At 59.6% G+C, this 17,606-nt stretch overlaps 3 protein-coding genes across 3 annotated transcripts; 1 reads left to right on the forward strand and 2 right to left on the reverse strand.

The window, feature by feature from the left end:
* Positions 1-437: 437 nt before the first annotated feature.
* Positions 438-5,249, forward strand: LOC133343282 (BAG family molecular chaperone regulator 3-like). The gene is made up of 3 exons (XM_061552753.1): positions 438-591; positions 2,500-2,967; positions 3,313-5,249. Exons 1-3 carry the CDS (start codon positions 478-480, stop codon positions 3,751-3,753), a joined length of 1,023 nt encoding a protein of 340 aa, XP_061408737.1. The 5' UTR covers positions 438-477; the 3' UTR covers positions 3,754-5,249.
* Positions 5,250-6,164: 915 nt separating this feature from the next.
* Positions 6,165-10,908, reverse strand: NRM (nurim). Its single transcript, XM_061552761.1, has 4 exons — positions 10,618-10,908; positions 8,440-8,645; positions 7,907-8,071; positions 6,165-7,438 (listed from the first exon to the last, which is right to left on the reverse strand). The coding sequence occupies exons 1-4, from the start codon at positions 10,799-10,801 to the stop codon at positions 7,130-7,132; spliced, it is 864 nt and encodes a 287-aa protein (XP_061408745.1). The 5' UTR covers positions 10,802-10,908; the 3' UTR covers positions 6,165-7,129.
* Positions 10,909-14,956: 4,048 nt separating this feature from the next.
* On the reverse strand, positions 14,957-16,826 carry SDR39U1 (short chain dehydrogenase/reductase family 39U member 1). The gene has a single exon (XM_061552759.1). The coding sequence runs from the start codon at positions 16,752-16,754 to the stop codon at positions 15,849-15,851; it is 906 nt and encodes a 301-aa protein (XP_061408743.1). The 5' UTR covers positions 16,755-16,826; the 3' UTR covers positions 14,957-15,848.
* Positions 16,827-17,606: the final 780 nt, after the last annotated feature.

Raw genomic sequence — 17,606 nt, forward strand, 5'->3', positions numbered from 1 at the left:
GGAGAGGAGAGGCACGGGGAGAGGGGAGAGGAGAGGCACGGGGAGAGGGGAGAGGAGAGGCACGGGGAGAGGCACGGGGTGAGGGGAGAGGCACGGGGAGAGGGGAGAGGAGAGGCACGGGGAGACGGGGAGAGGAGAGGCACGGGGTGAGGGGAGAGGGGAGAGGCACGGGGAGAGGAGAGGCACGGGGAGAGGCACTGGGTGAGGGGAGAGGAGAGGCACGGGGAGAGGCACTGGGTGAGGGGAGAGGAGAGGCACGGGGAGAGGGGAGAGGAGAGGCACGGGGAGAGGGGAGAGGCACGGGGAGAGGGGAGAGGAGAGGCACGGGGAGAGGGGAGAGGAGAGGCACGGGGAGAGGGGAGAGGCACGGGGAGAGGGGAGAGGCACGGGGAGAGGGGAGAGGAGAGGCACGGGGAGAGGGGGAGAGGCACGGGGAGAGGGGCAGGGGAGAGGGGAGAGGAGGAGGGGGAGACCGGGATGCAGCATCAGGCGCCGCTGCCGCCGGGATGGGAGATGAAGATGGAGCCCACCTCGGGGTGGCCATACTTCATCAACCACAACGAGCAGTCCACCACGTGGAGCGACCCCCGGGTAACGACCACCACACCACCACACCACCACCACATCACCACCACCACATCACCACCACCATCACCACCACCACATCACCACCACCACCACATCACCACCACCACATCACCACCACCACCACATCACCACCACCACCACATCACCACCACCACCACATCACCACCACATCACCACCACCACATCACCACCACCACATCACCACCACATCACCACCACCACCACCACATCACCACATCACCACCACCACCACCACCACCACCACATCACCACCACCACATCACCACCACCACCACCACATCACCACCACCACAACCACCACACCACCACCACCACCACCACCACCACATCACCACCACCACATCACCACCACCACATCGCCACCGCCACCACTTCTCGCCAACCCACACTGGCCACGGGTGGTGAAGTATGGTCAAAAGGCACCCATTGACAGATGCGGCGAGCGGGGTGGGGGAGGCATCCAAGGATTTGAACTTCCGTTCCGCGTCCCACGCATGGGGGTGGCTGTGGTGTTGTGGCCCCAGGACGACACGAGGCCATTCTGGGTGGAGGCGACTGAATGTGATTGTTCGCTGCTGCTGCTGCTGCTGGCGGCACGTGCCCCCCCTGTGTGTGCGAGTCGCTGGGTTTGGTGCCACCGGCAGCGTGGTGGTGGTGGAGGAGGTGCCCAGGCGCAGCGGCAGAACCCCAGCCGACGATAGCTCTGATGACGATGCCCGGATTGCTGCCACTGCTCGGGGCAAGGGACCCCCCCCCCCACTCCGAGCAGGAGGTGCGGGCTCTGGAGGCGCTCGCGGCGAGGAGGAGGTCGGGACGCGGTCGCCACCGGAGCCGGCCGCCTGGCGGCTCAGCTCGGCTTAGAGAATTCATTTTCAGCGCAAGCTGCCCGCGGCTAATTGAAGCTCCTCCACGGCACGTGGAGCCTCAATGGCACTGGAGGGACTGAGGCCACCGAGGGTCGTTTACTTCGACGGGGCGTGCGCGTTCATAGCGCAAACTTAAAACAACAGCGGAGCTCCGCCGAAGGATGATTAGGCACAGGCATGGCGCGCTTGTTGTTGATGTCCTCTGCAGTATTTCCACTGCCCTCATTACACTCGCATGACTCCACAACCCATCATAACGCCTGTTACGCTGCCCCTCGTATCGGTGCACAGGCAGGCATGGTGGTGTTGCTATGAATAGCGTCAATCGTTCCACCACTTGTGCAGGGTTGTAAACAGGAGATGAGCACTGCCTCAATGCTTGTTAACTTTTAATGGGGTCTATGGGACATGAAATACACGCGTTAGTTGTCACTTCCAGGAGAAACACTCACTAGGCGCCTTAAGATATTGGAGGAATGCGCCCTACAATTAAATGTACATTATTATTAAGCGGTGCTTGTGGAAAGGTTTTGTCGCTAACACCAGGCAACCCAGCAGCAGTGCTTAACAGGCCACACGTTACTGATGAAACTTGGCAGTTAAACCCAGTCCAAAGTAAATATTGCTGGGAGGCATTGGTTGAGGAAGCCCACAGGCCTCGGAAGAGCAAGGTTACTTCGTGGGCACCGAGTCGTGCCGATGGCACCGAATTCACCATGCGGTCACTCCAATCCATGAGCACGGAGACAGTGCCCTGCACCTTACGTTCATACAAGAAACAAGGATATTCAAATCAAGAACATCGTAAATTGTTGTAATATTTGATGATGTAATATATATGGTTAAAATTCCCTTTTTTATCACGTGTTTTTACATTGGACCATGGTCAGGCCACGGTGCCGCCAAGTGCTGTGCAAATTCTACAACCTTTTTGAGATGCAATTTGCATGAATGATGCTAATCACAAATACAATATTTAGTCCGAGTTGTAATACATTCTCTGTTTCTGTTTGCTTCATTTCAGGTTTCCATGGTAGACAATCACAGCCTCGCTGGGCAACAGGGAGCCTTCTACAACGGAGTTTCATACCCGCAACACCAAGCGGCCTTCCACCAGCCGCCTCTTAACCACAACTCCACCCCCTACCCCGCCGGCCCCGCGGTCCACGCACAGCACACGGCCCCCTACCCCGCCGGCCCCGCGGTCCACGGACAAAACGCCACGAACCACGCGAACCAACCGCCGTACTCCATGGGTTACCACGCGGGTCCCCAGCCTGCGCCTGTGCCCGGCGTGGGCCCAACCCCGCACCTCGCACCGGCTCAACCGTCTCCCTACCACCCTTATCCCCACAGCGCGGCGCCCTACACCACCCAGCCCGGGGCGCAGCAGTCTTTGTCGCATGCGCACGCCGCCTCACACGTCCCTCGGCCGCACGTCGCCCCTTCTTCGCAGGTGGCAGGAGCTGCCCAGGCCCAGGCGTGCCACGTGGTGAGTGCGCGTTCGCGCCGGTCGGTTGGCGCCCTTCTTTATGCCACGATGACGTCAAGGTCGGCGGAGGTTCGGGCTGCGCTAAGTTGTCACCTTTTTTAAAAGGTCGCCTCCAGCTTACGGCAATTGTGTAATAGCGTACCATCGTGAAGCGTCACGAATTGTCGCGGGTTTATTTTCTAAAAGAATCATCTGTAAGGTGACGTCATGGTGGTGCACGGTCGGTGGAGCCGCCTTGAGATTTTTCCTGGCGAAGATCCACCGTGACGAACAGCTCACCGCGGTTTCACATGGATCCGCAGGCTGTCTTAGCCCGGAGGTTCAGTTGCCTTGTGCCGTCCGCAGCCCGGCAGGAACGGAGTCGGCGAGGGCTCCGAGCTACACCGAGCAGCCCGGCACATCCGCCGGCCCGATGACGGGGACGCCGCTGCCGCCCCGGCGACATGGAGTGGGCCCTCGCGTAGCGCCCAGCCCGTGCTCATCCCGCCCGACGCTCGGCAGCGCGCGGCCCAGCAGCGTGCCGAGGCGCTGCCTGGCGTGCGCGAGGTGAATTCCATCATGGCGGTGGTGCGCAGCCTGGAGGTTGAAGTGCGCGCCTTCGAGGGCCGGCGCTCGGACAAGGCCTACCTGGTACTTGAGGAGATGCTGACCAAGGAGGTGCTCAAGCTGGACACGGTGGACACGGGCGGGCATGAGGAAGTGCGGCAGGCTCGCAAGCAGGCCATCCGTGAGGTCCAGGCCATCCTGGAGCACCTGGAGCTCAAGGCCCAGATCTTCGAGGGCTGACGGCCCGTTTTGCACGCGCATGGTGAAGGGTGCGTGTACGCGGTGGCCACTGGTCATAGCATGCACTCGCCATGCCGGTGATTTAGTTCAATAACATAATCCCAAATAAGTTATCGAAAGCATGAAAATTTTACCCCAATTACTTCAAAATATACAGGAGACTTTTGAATATCACGGAGGTTACATTCTTGTAAAGTTCCGCAAAAGCCGAAACCGCGATATTCAATACTTAAGCCTTACCTAAATAATGGAGTTAGGTACACGGAAACCAAAAATAGACGCATCACAATTGAAATGAAAACTGTACTTTATGCCCAGTTAACTAAAAATTAAGTAATTGAAATAACACGTAAAAACTAAATTTAAAAAACATTCCTTGTAGTATAAATACTGAATACTGTACTTACCGATGATGATCCACAGCGGGTGTGTGTGTGTGTTTGTCCGTGAGTGGGGAGTGGTAGTGCTATGGTTTGCGAGCTGTGCTACGAATCCAGCGACCCGAATTCGATTCTCGGACACGCCCAACATCAATGACGATTATCTGAATGGGTTCTGGGCCTCCCCTAGGTCGATTCAGCCTGAAATTAGTACCTGATGTGGTGTGTACATATTTCCACTGGGGAGACACAGGCGGCTGATCGTGGTTCTGGCCACCCACACCCTCGTGTGGCGTGCCGGCCTTCATAGGTGCTTGCAAACAGCACTTGCCCCAAGTCTGTTAATAGGCTATATCAGGGGTCTTCATCTTTGTTTCTCCACGAGATGGTTGGGCGGCAAAAGTTGAGGTGCTACTGACTGCCTCGCATCCCTCGCCTGCCCCGCACCACGCTATCAGCCAATGACACAGTACTTCCGGGTATAGTGTACCCGCAAAATGCCAAAACGAACCCCCACGATAGCTAAATTGGTGCAGAGGTTGCCCGTGATAAGTGGAAATCGTGAACAATGAACCCACGATATTCAAGGGTGTCACCTTTATTTGGTAAGTACATTCGTGCAGCCAATATTTTGGATCTTTGGAGAAACTGGGCAAGTCACTGGCTGTGAGAATTTCCGTCGCGTTCGCGAGTGACAAGTTTGGGCCGTGCTGATGGTGGGGTCTAAGGCGTACCCGTGGGCTCTTTCCCCCGCTCTAAATTCACACGATCGTACGGTTACCTTGTAGATGCACACGGCTGACGTAGTTTGGAGTTGCGTGGGATTGCAGATGTGTCGTATGTCTTTGTACAATTCCTGTTCAATTTTGCGCTGTTCTGAACTGTTAGGATCTGAATCCTCGGCAGCTGTGGTCATGACGGAATGTGGAGCTGGGGGCATTCGCAAACGCTGTTGTGGCATTGTACTTCTGTTGAATACCCCTCTTATCTTTTTGTGTTTATGCAACATTGTGTTCCTCTTTAGATATATGCACATTGCCTTACTTTGACAAATTAGCAGTTCAAAATCATTTTAACTATTTCTTTTCCAATAAAGCTTTAGTCTGTACTATTCTACACTCGGCTTGTTTCACAGTCCATGCTTAACGTGAGGATGGTGACAATGTTGTTCTCTACACACAGGGGGGGGGATCCCCTGGCTCACGAGACTCGTTTGGGGAGATTCTGATCCTCGCAGTGCTGCTGCGGGGATGAGTGCGACTGCTATCCTAGAAGCTGCAGTCAACTCCACAAATCCCACGATACCACGCTGCCTCGGGGGAGAATTCCATCTGGATTCTGGACTTGACTTGTAAATGCTGAGCTCTAATATGCATGTACAGACCTCTTTGTAATCCACTGCAGGATGAGGGCCTCCCCACACGTCGGTTATTTGACCACACTTGACCATGCCCGTAAGTGTGGCCGAGTGAAGGCAGTGGAGGAGAGACGTCCAAGCTTGGTGCATCATAATGCATGTTGCTGCACTGCCGTCTGACGACAACATCAGTTCCCGCCCCTTCACTTCCAAGTTGATGACTTCTTCAGCCACGTTATGCATCGCTCTCTCATCGGAAAGAGGTCTCTCGCTTGTTTCCGAAGAGTTACATAGATCCAGGATGTCCCACAGCTTCGACATAACTTCCACGAACCACTTCTTGAAAGCGTTAGATGGGGCAGAGATCGGACGGCAGCCTCCGATGGCAACCGCGCCGCAAGGGTGAGAATGCAAGGCGGGTGGGCAAGGTGACGCAGCGGGCTGTGCCAAAAACGGTAAGTGAGCGACAAGAAGGATTTGGCAGCGAAGAGGCGAGAGGAAAGGACGCGATGGGCGCGGGAACCTGAGAGAGACGAGGAACATTGCGACATTGACACGAGTTAACTCTGCAGTTAACTCTGCAGTTAACTGTGCAGTTAACTCGTGGCAAACTGTGCAGTCGTGTTTTTAAACTGAAAATTGCGCGTAATTGAAAACAGTATGCGTACCAAGAATTGCAAACTCAAAGTTTATATAAAATTAGCAGTTATGATATTTAAAAGAGTGCTACGTTAAAATTAATGAATTAGTTAAAAAGCTGCCGACTATAGATACATGTAACAAAATATCAGCCACAAAAGCCATCGGTGACCACTCGATTCCTCCCCATGCAAGCCGCCTCGTCCCCTCGTTCAATAGCAAATGTCCCTTCTCTGAACTCCAGCTCATTGCTTCCCACTGTGTAAATAGCATTGACACATGCATATTAAATACCTAACCCACGCCAACACACTTATTAGTGTTGGACGTTTATACCAAAATACAAAACCGACACCAGTTATTTCTGATAACGCAGAACTCTAACTCTGGAAATCATCGCTAACACTTGAACATGCAGCTGCTGCACGGAGCACATGGGCCCACACATTGCACCCACCCCACACACGAGTTTAAAACCGCAAGCGCAGCGCTGAATGGCCAGGCTGCTTTGGGGCCGGCACACAGCGCTCCCTCTCCACTCATCTGCAATCATTCTCCACTCAAACCCTGGGGCCCAAGGTCACTAATCGCCTCATACTCCTGTGATTCCCTGGGTGGCTCAGTGGTAGGCAGAGCGGCTCGCAATCAGATTTGCGAGTCGATAAAATGAGTTGGGAAGTCAACAGTGGGTGTTCTGTGGATATACTTGTTCCTGGAGTCATAAGAATGTGATATTTCCACCAATGGCTCCATGCTGTGACGAGATGAGCACCCCCTCAATGTTCACATGAGCCGGAGGTTGCTACTTTGAGGTTGTTTTGGGGGAGACACTCGTGCAGACGCTGGCAGTGGAGGCGGCGGAGCTGCGTGGAGACGCCGGTGTGATGGTAGAGCCCGTGTCGCGAGCGAGGAGTGCGGGTGAATGCGGAGGGCTGTGGATAAATGAGGCGGGGGGGGGGGGGGGCTGCGTGGGTGAGCGCGAGGGTGGGAGGAGGTACTGTCAGCCGGAGTCTCCCTCTCCGTCCCCGAGTCGGCCCAGGCGCCGCTCCTCGTGACGGAACACCTCGAACTTCCTGGCGAGCTGCCCGCGCAGGTACTCGTAGTCACAGCCGTCCAGGCGGTGCACGGTGGCCAGGTACGCGGACGCGAGGAGTGAGAGCAGCGCCCGCTCGGCGCTCATGCGCGGCACCACCCACAGCACGAGCAGCGCCTCCACGAACACGGGCACGCGCATGTGCCCGTAGAGGCGCTGGGCGCGCCGAGACTTGAGCAGCATTGGCTCGCCCAGCCCCATCACCTCATAGTACATCTGTGGGCAGCGCCGGGAGAGGAGGCGCAGCCATGCGCACGTGGACTCGGTTAGCGCCGACACCGTCACTCGCAGTGTCTGGGCCCGGTAAAACACAGCCTCTCAAATCCCCATTCACCAATTGAAGGTTTTGTACACAGCTGCTGATTTGAGCAACGTCTGAACTGTGAGCAATGTATCACCGGCATAGTTTATAACTTGTGTCCAGGGTGTGTGTGTGTGCAGGGTGTGTGTGTGTGCAGGGTGTGTGTGCGTGCCGGGTGAGTGCGTGCCGGGTGTGCCTGTATATCGTATTTGTGCAGGGTACGCGTGTGTGTGTATGGTATGTGTCCAGGGTGTGGCTCCACGTGCATAGGGGAGCGTGTGTGTAAGTGTTGTGTTGCCACGTGTGCTGGCTGTGTGCTGGCTGTGACTGCGAGCGGGGATTGTTACTGCGCGAGACACTGGTGTGCGTGGCGAGGCGGGCACCTGCTTGATTCCCATCAGCTCGGGGAAGTCGAAGATGATGGCGATGCTCAGCATTACGAGCCAGCTGAGCACGTGCACCAGGAAGCACGTGCTGTGCGCCAGCTCGCCGCGCACGCTCCACAGCGGGGGCAAGGCCCTCCCCGGCTCCCACAGGTGGATGAGCAGCTGCGGGGGCACGGTCGGAGACGCACACACGCACGCATGGCCACGCACGGCCACGCTCGCCTCGCGCTCGCAACCACTCCCAGAGGGTCCTGCCGCCGATGTATGACCACAACCCTCGTTATCTTACAGGAGAGGAAACGGCTCCGCACTAAAGATGTGCAGGAGGGTTAGCAATCCGCTCGCTGTACTGTAATGCACTGGCCACCTGCAGGCCGTACATATTGGAAGTCCCACACGATTAAATCAGGGATAGACAGCGTGGGAGTACGAGAGGCAGCCGTGAGGTATGAGTGGCGGTGCTGTCAGCGAGTTGACGGTGTTACCACTGTGTATTAGTGGCGGTGCTGTCACCCAGCTTCTGGCTTCACCTGCACCGTGACGGCCGTGTAGATGACGTGCACGGCGCGCCGGCACACGCCGCAGGTGGCCGCGAGGACGCGCTGGGCCCACGGTGACGCCATGGCGCGGTGCAGCAGCAGAAAGCAGGCGGCGAGGCCCAGGTCGAAGAGCAGAGGCCAGAGCGAGTCAAGCCCCCAGCGAACATCTCGCCAGCGCAGGGCGTCCACGTCGCCGTCTGCGGCACACAGAGAGAGAGAGACGCTCCACACCGACACGGCACACAGAGAGAGACGCTCCACACCGACACGGCACACAGAGAGAGACGCTCCACACCGACACGGCACAGATAGAGAGACGCTCCACACCAACACGGCACAGAGAGAGAGACGCTCTACACCGACACGGCACACAGAGAGAGACGCTCCACACCGACACGGCACAGACAGAGAGACGCTCCACACCAACACGGCACAGAGAGAGAGACGCTCCACACCGACACGGCACAAAGAGACGCTCCACACCAACACGGCACACAGAGAGAGACGCTCCACACCGACACGGCACAGAGAGAGAGACGCTGCACACCAACACGGCACAGAGAGACGCTCCACACCAACACCGCCACACGCGAGCCGCAAGTCGCCGCTCGCTCCCGTCCTCTGGCTCCGCGCCGGCTTCTCGGCGCCCCTTCATTGCGCACGCGTCCCTGACACCCACCTCGACCTGCTCTTGACGATCATGACACATGTTGGATGAAGAACATTCACAACCTTATCTCGTGTTCTGCGTACACCTGTATTTAAATTCCAACACCTTTCTCAAGTTTCTTAGTTATAGCAGTTCGTGAAGTCCATTAAAAACCCATCAACGTCGCAGCTCCCCATCTCTTCCTCACAGACTGCTGTGTAAACACAAATTGCTCAGCACAAACATCCCTCAGCTCACTCCACATTCTCTTGCGGCTGGCTGCTGGGTCTGCTGCACTAGTCGTAACCACTGAGGTCCACTTTGATTTTGGAAGCCCAAGGGAGAACCCCGTGTCCAGCATCAGTGCCCACAGCTGCCCACAGCTGCCAAGTGCTGCGGTGGCCGAGCCGACATCGCCCCCAACTTGCATCGCAACTCAGACACCCACGTGGTGCTGCCCCCGGGGCTCCGCTGCGGCTTGCGGCAGCCAGTCAAGCAAGACACCAGAACGCAGCGTAGCAACTCACCACTCACCACTGCTACTCACCACAGCTACTCACCACACACACACACCACACACACACCACACACATACCACACACACACCAGAGCTACTCACCACACACACCACAGCTACTCACCACACACCACTCACCACAGCTACTCACCACACACCACTCACCACAGCTACTCACCACACACACCACTCACCACACACACACCAGAGCAACTCACCACACACCACTCACCACACACACCACAGCTACTCACCACACACCACTCACCACACACACCACAGCTACTCACCACACACACACCACTCACCACAGCTACTCACCACAAACACCACTCACCACACACACACACCAGAGCAACTCACCACACACCACTCACCACACACACACCAGAGCAACTCACCACACACCACTCACCACACACACACCAGAGCAACTCACCACACACCACTCACCACACACACCACAGCTACTCACCACACACACCACAGCTACTGACCACACACCACTCATCACACACACCACAGATACTCACCACACACAAACCACTCACCACACCACTCACCACAGCTACTCACCACAGCTACTCACCACACACACACCACTCACCACACACACACACCACTCACCACACACACACCACTCACCACACACACACCAGAGCAACTCGCCACACACCACTCACCACACACACCACTCACCACACACACCACACACACACCAGAGCAACACACCACTCACCACACACACCACAACAACTCACCACACACACACCACTCACCACACACCACTCACCACACACACCATACACACACCACACACACCATACACACACCACAGCTATTCACCAGCACACACCACAGCAACTCACCACTCCACGCACACCACAGAAACGAACCACTTACCAGCACACAGCAAGTAAAGAAACTCACCACCACCGCATCCCTCCACTCACCACACAGTCAAACATGGACCAGAGCACCCCCCCCCCCCCACTCTTCTCACCCGCGCTGGGGTTGTTGATGTTGTTGTTGATGATGTTGTTGTTGTTGATGTTGTTGTTGATGTTGGGGGGCCCCGCGTAGAGGAACCGCGCGAGGCTCCCGCACGCCGCGAGTCCCAGAAGCAGCGACGCGGAGCCCGCGGCCACGAACAGCGGCAGCGCGGCGGCGGCATTCCGCGGCGCCATCACCGTCACCACCACTCCTCACTCACTCACCACCACCACCCCTCACTCACTCACCACCACCACCCCTCACTCACTCACCACCACCACCCCTCACTCACTCACCACCACCACCCCTCACTCACTCACTCACCACCACGCGCTCCTCGCTCACCCGGAACCGCATCACGGCGGGGCCGTCACGTGGCCCCTCCCCCCTCCCTCGCCCCCTCCCCTGGCCCCTCCCTCGCCCCCTGCGGGAACTCCCCACGGGCACTGCCACACCACCACCGCCCCCTCCCCTGCCACACCACCGCCTCCCCTGCCACACCACCACCGCCCCCTCCCCTGCCACACCACCGCCTCCCCTGCCACACCACCACCGCCCCTCCCCTGCCACACCACCGCCTCCCCTGCCACACCACCGCCTCCCCTGCCACACCACCACCGCCCCTCCCCTGCCACACCACCGCCTCCCCTGCCACACCACCGCCTCCTCTGCCACACCACCACCGCCCCTCCCCTGCCACACCACCGCCCCTCCCCAGCCACACCACCGCCTCCCCTGCCACACCACCGCCTCCCCTCGACACACCACCACCGCCCCCTCCCCTGCCACACCACCGCCTCCCCTGCCACACCACCACCGCCCCTCCCCTGCCACACCACCGCCTCCCCTGCCACACCACCGCCTCCCCTGCCACACCACCACCGCCCCTCCCTGCCACACCACCGCCTCCCCTGCCACACCACCGCCTCCTCTGCCACACCACCACCGCCCCTCCCCTGCCACACCACCGCCCCTCCCCAGCCACACCACCGCCTCCCCTGCCACACCACCGCCTCCCCTCGACACACACCACCGCCCCCTCCCCTGCCACACCACCGCCTCCCCTGCCACACCACCGCCTCCCCTGCCACACCACCACCGCCCCTCCTCTGCCACACCACCGCCCCTCCCCAGCCACACACCGCCTCCCCTGCCACACCACCGCCTCCCCTGCCACACCACCACCGCCCCTCCCCTGCCACACCACCGCCTTCCCTGCCACACCACCGCCTCCCCTGCCACACCACCGCCTCCCCTGCCACACCACCGCCTCCCCTGCCACACACCACCGCCCTCCCCTGCCACACCACCCGCCCTCCCCTGCCACACCACCGCCTCCCCTGCCACACCACCGCCTCCCCTGCCACACCACCACCGCCCCTCCCCTGCCACACCACCGCCTCCCCTGCCACACCACCGCCTCCCCTGCCACACCTACCGCCTCCCCTGCCACACCACCGCCTCCCCTGCCACACCACCGCCTCCCCTGCCACACCACCACCGCCCCTCCCCTGCCACACCACCGCCTCCCCTGCCACACCACCGCCTCCCCTGCCACACCACCGCCTCCCCTGCCACACCACCACCGCCCCTCCCCTGCCACACCACCGCCTCCCCTGCCACACCACCGCCTCCCCTGCCACACTACCGCCTCCCCTGCCACACCACCACCGCCCCTCCCCTGCCACACCACCGCCTCCCCTGCCACACCACCGCCTCCCCTGCCACACCACCGCCTCCCCTGCCACACCACCGCCTCCCCTGCCACACCACCACCGCCCCTCCCCTGCCACACCACCGCCTCCCCTGCCACACCACCGCCTCCCCTGCCACACCACCACCGCCCCTCCCCAGCCACACCACCGCCTCCCCTGCCACACCACCGCCTCCCCTGCCACACCACCGCCTCCCCTCGACACATCCCGTCAGCCGCGAGGCCTCCCAAGTGCGCACCCCTCCTCCAGCAGCATTGGCTCGACACAAACTCTGGGCGGGTTCGTCATCCACCGTCTCATCAGCAGAGCCAGGCTCGCTTGAGCCGGTGCTGTGGGTGTACACTGCAGTATTACACAACGCAGAATAACCACGAGTTGTCCTGGTGGTGAATGTGGTGGTGGTGAATGTGCTGGTGGTGAATGTGGTGGTGGTGGTGAATGTGGTGGTGAATGTGCTGGTGGTGAATGTGGTGGTGAATGTGGTGGTGAATGTGGTGGTGGTTGTTGACCCCTGGTCAGGCGCGTCCACCCTCACCGCTCATCAGCCACCGCGCGAGCTGGGGGAGACGCTCCTCCAGCTCGCCGAAGTGAAGTCGATGGAACGTCCAACCAACGACACGGGGCTATGGAGCCCGTGCCAGATTCTATTCGTGGTTATAAAAGTTGGATGGTTTATACATTTTTGTGCGTTTACCGGTAACCGCATTGAGCTTGGGTCGTGGTTGGGCGGATTTACGACGACCAAAATGCTTGAGGCAATATTACTACAATCATCACGGTGGCAAGTCTCGACAAAGGGCAGCCCCCACTGCAGCAGATGTGGCAAGTTGACTTGTTTTAACTCGAGCAGTGAAGGCGCAGCACACGCCACTTCCATCTGCCAAGGTGCGCGGTTGTTGAAGCAATCGGACACGGTTCTCAGATCCACCCCACAATCTGCCGATTCCGTGTGGTGGGGTCAAGTGTGGTGGGGTCGAGTGTGGTGGGGTCAAGTGTGGTGGGGTCGAGTGTGGTGGGGTCAAGTGTGGTGGGGTCAAGTGTGGTGGGGTCAAGTGTGGTGGGGTCAAGTGTGGTGGGGTCAAGTGTGGTGGGGTCGAGTGTGGTGGGGTCAAGTGTGGTGGGGTCGAGTGTGGTGGGGTCGAGTGTGGTGGGGTCAAGTGTGGTGGGGTCGAGTGTGGTGGGGTCGAGTGTGGTGGGGTCGAGTGTGGTGGGGTCAAGTGTGGTGGGGTCGAGTGTGGTGGGGTCGAGTGTGGTGGGGTCAAGTGTGGTGGGGTCAAGTGTGGTGGGGTCGAGTGTGGTGGGGTCAAGTGTGGTGGGGTCGAGTGTGGTGGGGTCAAGTGTGGTGGGGTCGAGTGTGGTGGGGTCGAGTGTGGTGGGGTCGAGTGTGGTGGGGTCAAGTGTGGTGGGGTCGAGTGTGGTGGGGTCGAGTGTGGTGGGGTCAAGTGTGGTGGGGGTCGAGTGTGGTGGGGTCAAGTGTGGTGGGGTCGAGTGTGGTGGGGTCGAGTGTGGTGGGTCAAGTGTGTGGTGGGTGTTCGAGGTGTGGGTCAAGGTGGTCGGGGTTAGTAGTGGTGGGGTCGAGTGTGGTGGGGTCAAGTGTGGTGGGGTCAGAGTGTAGCGTGGGGTTCGAGTTGTGGGTGGGGGTCGAGTGTGGTGGGGCCAGTGGTGGTGGGGTCAAGTGTGGTGGGGTCAAGTGTGGGTGGGGTCAAGTGTGGTGGGGTCAAGTGTGGTGGGGTCGAGTGTGGTGGGGGTCGAGTGTGGTGGGTCGAGTGTGGTGGGGTCAAGTGTGGTGGGGTCAAGTGTGGTGGGGTCGAGTGTGGTGGGGTCGAGTGTGGTGGGGTCGAAGTGTGGTGGGGGTCAAGTGTGGTGGGGTCAAGTGTGGTGGGGTCAAGTGTGGTGGGGTCGAGTGTGGTGGGGTCGAAGTGTGGTGGGGTCGAGTGTGGTGGGGTCAAGTGTGGTGGGGTCGAGTGTGGTGGGGTCGAGTGTGGTGGGGTCAAGTGTGGTGGGGTCAAGTGTGGTGGGGTCAAGTGTGGTGGGGTCAAGTGTGGTGGGGTCGAGTGTGGTGGGGTCGAGTGTGGCGACACCCACCGCCGCCCCAAGACGGCGTCCAGCAATGTGCAGACCGCATATCCTCGAGCGGAAGGACATTTCGCAAAGTGCCGTGAAGAAGCAATGGCAGAGCTGCACTTTTGCCGCGACATGCAGTTGCTGTACGTGGGGGTGCCAATCGGGGCATTAATTCCTCGCTTAATTGGAATCGATTACCGTCTACCGATTTTAGGAGCCAGTCATCAATTTTGAAGGTGGTTATCGGGCCAACCCCACACAAATATAACTAATTAATGCAAAAACTATTTATTTACAGATTTTACAGCAGTGCAGCAGTTTTATACCCTTTAGGTCAGTTCACGAACTTTAAATCCATGAGAACTGTTCTGCTAGTCACAAGCCGAGAGGTTGACGACTCGCACATCACAACTGGCATCAGACCCGAGGGGTCTGAACGATTTCCCGACTGCCCAGTCCTCGAGCGACTTGACGACAACACAAAACCACGATCGATGTTGTGCAATAGCTTCAATTACCCTTTACCAACTATTTAAATTATCACCATCAAACCAAACAAACCACACCCCAGTAAGTAAAGACTTTTATCCACGTCCAAATTCCGTCGTCTGTCACACACATTACGATGAACTGCACACGTGACAATGCGTATTACATCACCCTCATCTGCCACACAGTGTGGCGTTTGTCCTTGTAGCCATGTCCCCAACACATCGCACAACCGACGCAGATGCCACGGAATCCCAGTGGTCTGCAGGGCGAGGTTTGTGTTGTGGGATGCCTCTATCGCCAATGTTTACACCGAGCCAACCACCACCCAGAGACAGACAATCTCCACGCAGACCATGTCATGGCGATGTTGAAAGAAAATAATTGGTCAAACTTTGGGTCCCTTACAGCAAGAAAATGCAATCTTTCAGATTTGCAATGTTACCAACCCCGGTTCTTTGACATCTGCGCTATGCACATTGTAGGTGGATGCATTAACACCTGGCAACCCAGAAGCATGATGACACTTAAGGTAGACACAGACGCAGCTTGACGCTTCAATAAACACGTCAGTTGAACGAGATCTTGTTGTTTTTACACGGACCCCTTCTACAGCCAAGGAAAACACTTAAGCAGGACTCACGGAGGCCCGATTTTTTCTGGAGGAATACGCAACGCAAATGTCCACGTGTAGACGTGGTGTCCACGTGGTGTGTGGTGTAGACGTGGTGTGTGGTGTAGACGTGGCGTGGACGTGGAGTGTGGTGTAGACGTGGAGTGTGGTGTGGACGTGGAGTGTGGTGTAGACGTGGCGTGGACTGTGGAGTAGACGTGATGTGTGGTGTGCACGTGGAGTGTGGTGTAGACGTGGCGTGGACGTGGAGTGTGGTGTGGACGTGGTGTGCACGTGTAGTGAGCATAGCGAGGGCGCAGCGTGCTGGAGAAGGCAGCCGAGGCGAGGGAGCCGCGGGCTTCACGACACAACCTCCTGTAGCGCCGCGGCGAGCTCGGGGAACTTGAAGCGGTACCCGCTCGCCAGGGTCCTCTGGGGGCTCACTCGCTGCCCCCGCAGCAGCAGGAGGCCGCGCTCGCGGCCCAGCGCCGCGTTCACGAGCCACGAGGGCATCGGCAGCAGCGCCGGGCGGCGCAGGGCCCGGCCCAGCTCCCGCGCGAAGTCGGCGTTGGTGACGGCGCCGGGCGCCACGGCGTTGAGCACGCCGCACACCGAGGGCGTCTCCAGGGCGTGCGCCACGATGCCCGCCAGGTCGTCCACGTGGACCCACGGGAAGGGCTGCGTGCCGCTCCCCATCGGGCCGCCCAGCCCCAGCCGGAAGGGCCACGACACGCGGCTCACGATGCCGCCGCCCTTGCCCAGCACCACGCCCGGCCGCACCACCACGTGTCGGACGGGGCTCGCCTGCGGGCCCCCCGGGCTCTCGGGGAGCGTCGCCGCGGCCTCCCACGCGGCCACGAGCCGCGCCCACAAGTCCGAGTCCCCGCCGGGGCTGTCCTCGGTGTAGCGCGCGGTGCGGCTCGGCCGGTAGTAGCCCACCCCGGTGACGAGCAGCCAGGTGCGAGGCCGCGGGCGCGCCGCCCACACGGCCCGGGCGAGCGCCGCCGTCGTCTCCACGCGGCTGCCGCGCAGCTCGGCGCTCAGCTCGGGGCTCCAGCGGCGCCGCGGGTCCCCGAGGGCGGGCAGCCCGGCCAGGTTGAGCGCCGCGTCGCACGGCGGCAGCCCCCGCGCCTCCAGCTGCCCCCAGGTGACGCGCCCCGAGCCGGGCGAGCGCGACACCAGCGTCACGGTGTGGCCGCGGCTGCCGAGCAGGCGGCACAGCGCAGAGCCCACGAAGCCAGAGCCGCCTCCCACGACCACCCTCATGGCTGGGGCGGGAGACGCCGTCGGGGAGGAGGAGACGGCGTGCCACGTGGGGGCTGAACAACAACAACGCGCGCCCCGGAACGTGGGGGGCGCGGGCACCGCCTCGCCTCACGGGGCCCCGGATCGTGAATGTCGAGGGCGGATCCATTCCTGCCGCAATCCCCGCGTCGATCCATTCCTCGCGAGGTCGAGCGGAGCGCCGATAGAGGTGGCGAGGGCGGACACCGGCAAGGGGGTCACCGTTAATGGGGTCACCGTCAAAGGGGTCAAAGGGATCACCGTCAATGGGGTCACCGTCAATGGGGTCATCGTTAATGGGGTCACCATCAATGGGGTCACCGTCAATGGGATCACCGTCAAGGGGGTCACCGTTAATGGGGTCACCGTCAATGGGATCACCGTCAAGGGGGTCACCGTTAATGGGATCACCGTCAAGGGGGTCACCGTTAATGGGGTCACCATCAATGGGGTCACCGTTAATTGGGTCACCATCAATGGGGTCACCGTCAATGGGGTCACCGTCAATGGGATCACTGTCAAGGGGGTCACCGTTAATGGGGTCACCATCAATGGGATCACCGTCAAGGGGGTCACCGTTAATGGGGTCACCATCAATGGGATCACCATCAATGGGATCACCGTCAAGGGGGTCACCGTTAATGGGGTCACCATCAATGGGGTCACCGTCAAGGGGTCACCGTTAATGGGGTCACCATCAATGGGGTCACCGTCAATGGGGTCACCGTCAATGGGTTCACTGTCAAGGGGGTCACCGTTAATGGGGTCACCATCAATGGGATCACCGTCAAGTGGGTCACCGTTAATGGGGTCACCGTTAATGGGGTCCTTCGT

Source organism: Lethenteron reissneri, chromosome 17, assembly GCF_015708825.2.
Source record: "Lethenteron reissneri isolate LAM-NWPU_2019-01 chromosome 17, ASM1570882v1, whole genome shotgun sequence".
Lineage (NCBI taxonomy): Eukaryota > Metazoa > Chordata > Hyperoartia > Petromyzontiformes > Petromyzontidae > Lethenteron > Lethenteron reissneri.

Coding starts and splice junctions, on each gene's coding strand:
- LOC133343282 (XM_061552753.1), top strand. CDS start 478: ATGCAGCATCAGGCGCCGCTGCCGCCGGGATGGGAGATGAAGATGGAG. Junction 592..2,499: donor CCACGTGGAGCGACCCCCGG/GTAACGACCACC, acceptor GCTTCATTTCAG/GTTTCCATGGTAGACAATCA. Junction 2,968..3,312: donor AGGCCCAGGCGTGCCACGTG/GTGAGTGCGCGT, acceptor TGCCGTCCGCAG/CCCGGCAGGAACGGAGTCGG.
- NRM (XM_061552761.1), bottom strand. CDS start 10,801: ATGGCGCCGCGGAATGCCGCCGCCGCGCTGCCGCTGTTCGTGGCCGCG. Junction 8,646..10,617: donor CATCAACAACCCCAGCGCGG/GTGAGAAGAGTG, acceptor TGTGTGCCGCAG/ACGGCGACGTGGACGCCCTG. Junction 8,072..8,439: donor ACACGGCCGTCACGGTGCAG/GTGAAGCCAGAA, acceptor GTGCCCCCGCAG/CTGCTCATCCACCTGTGGGA.
- SDR39U1 (XM_061552759.1), bottom strand. CDS start 16,754: ATGAGGGTGGTCGTGGGAGGCGGCTCTGGCTTCGTGGGCTCTGCGCTG.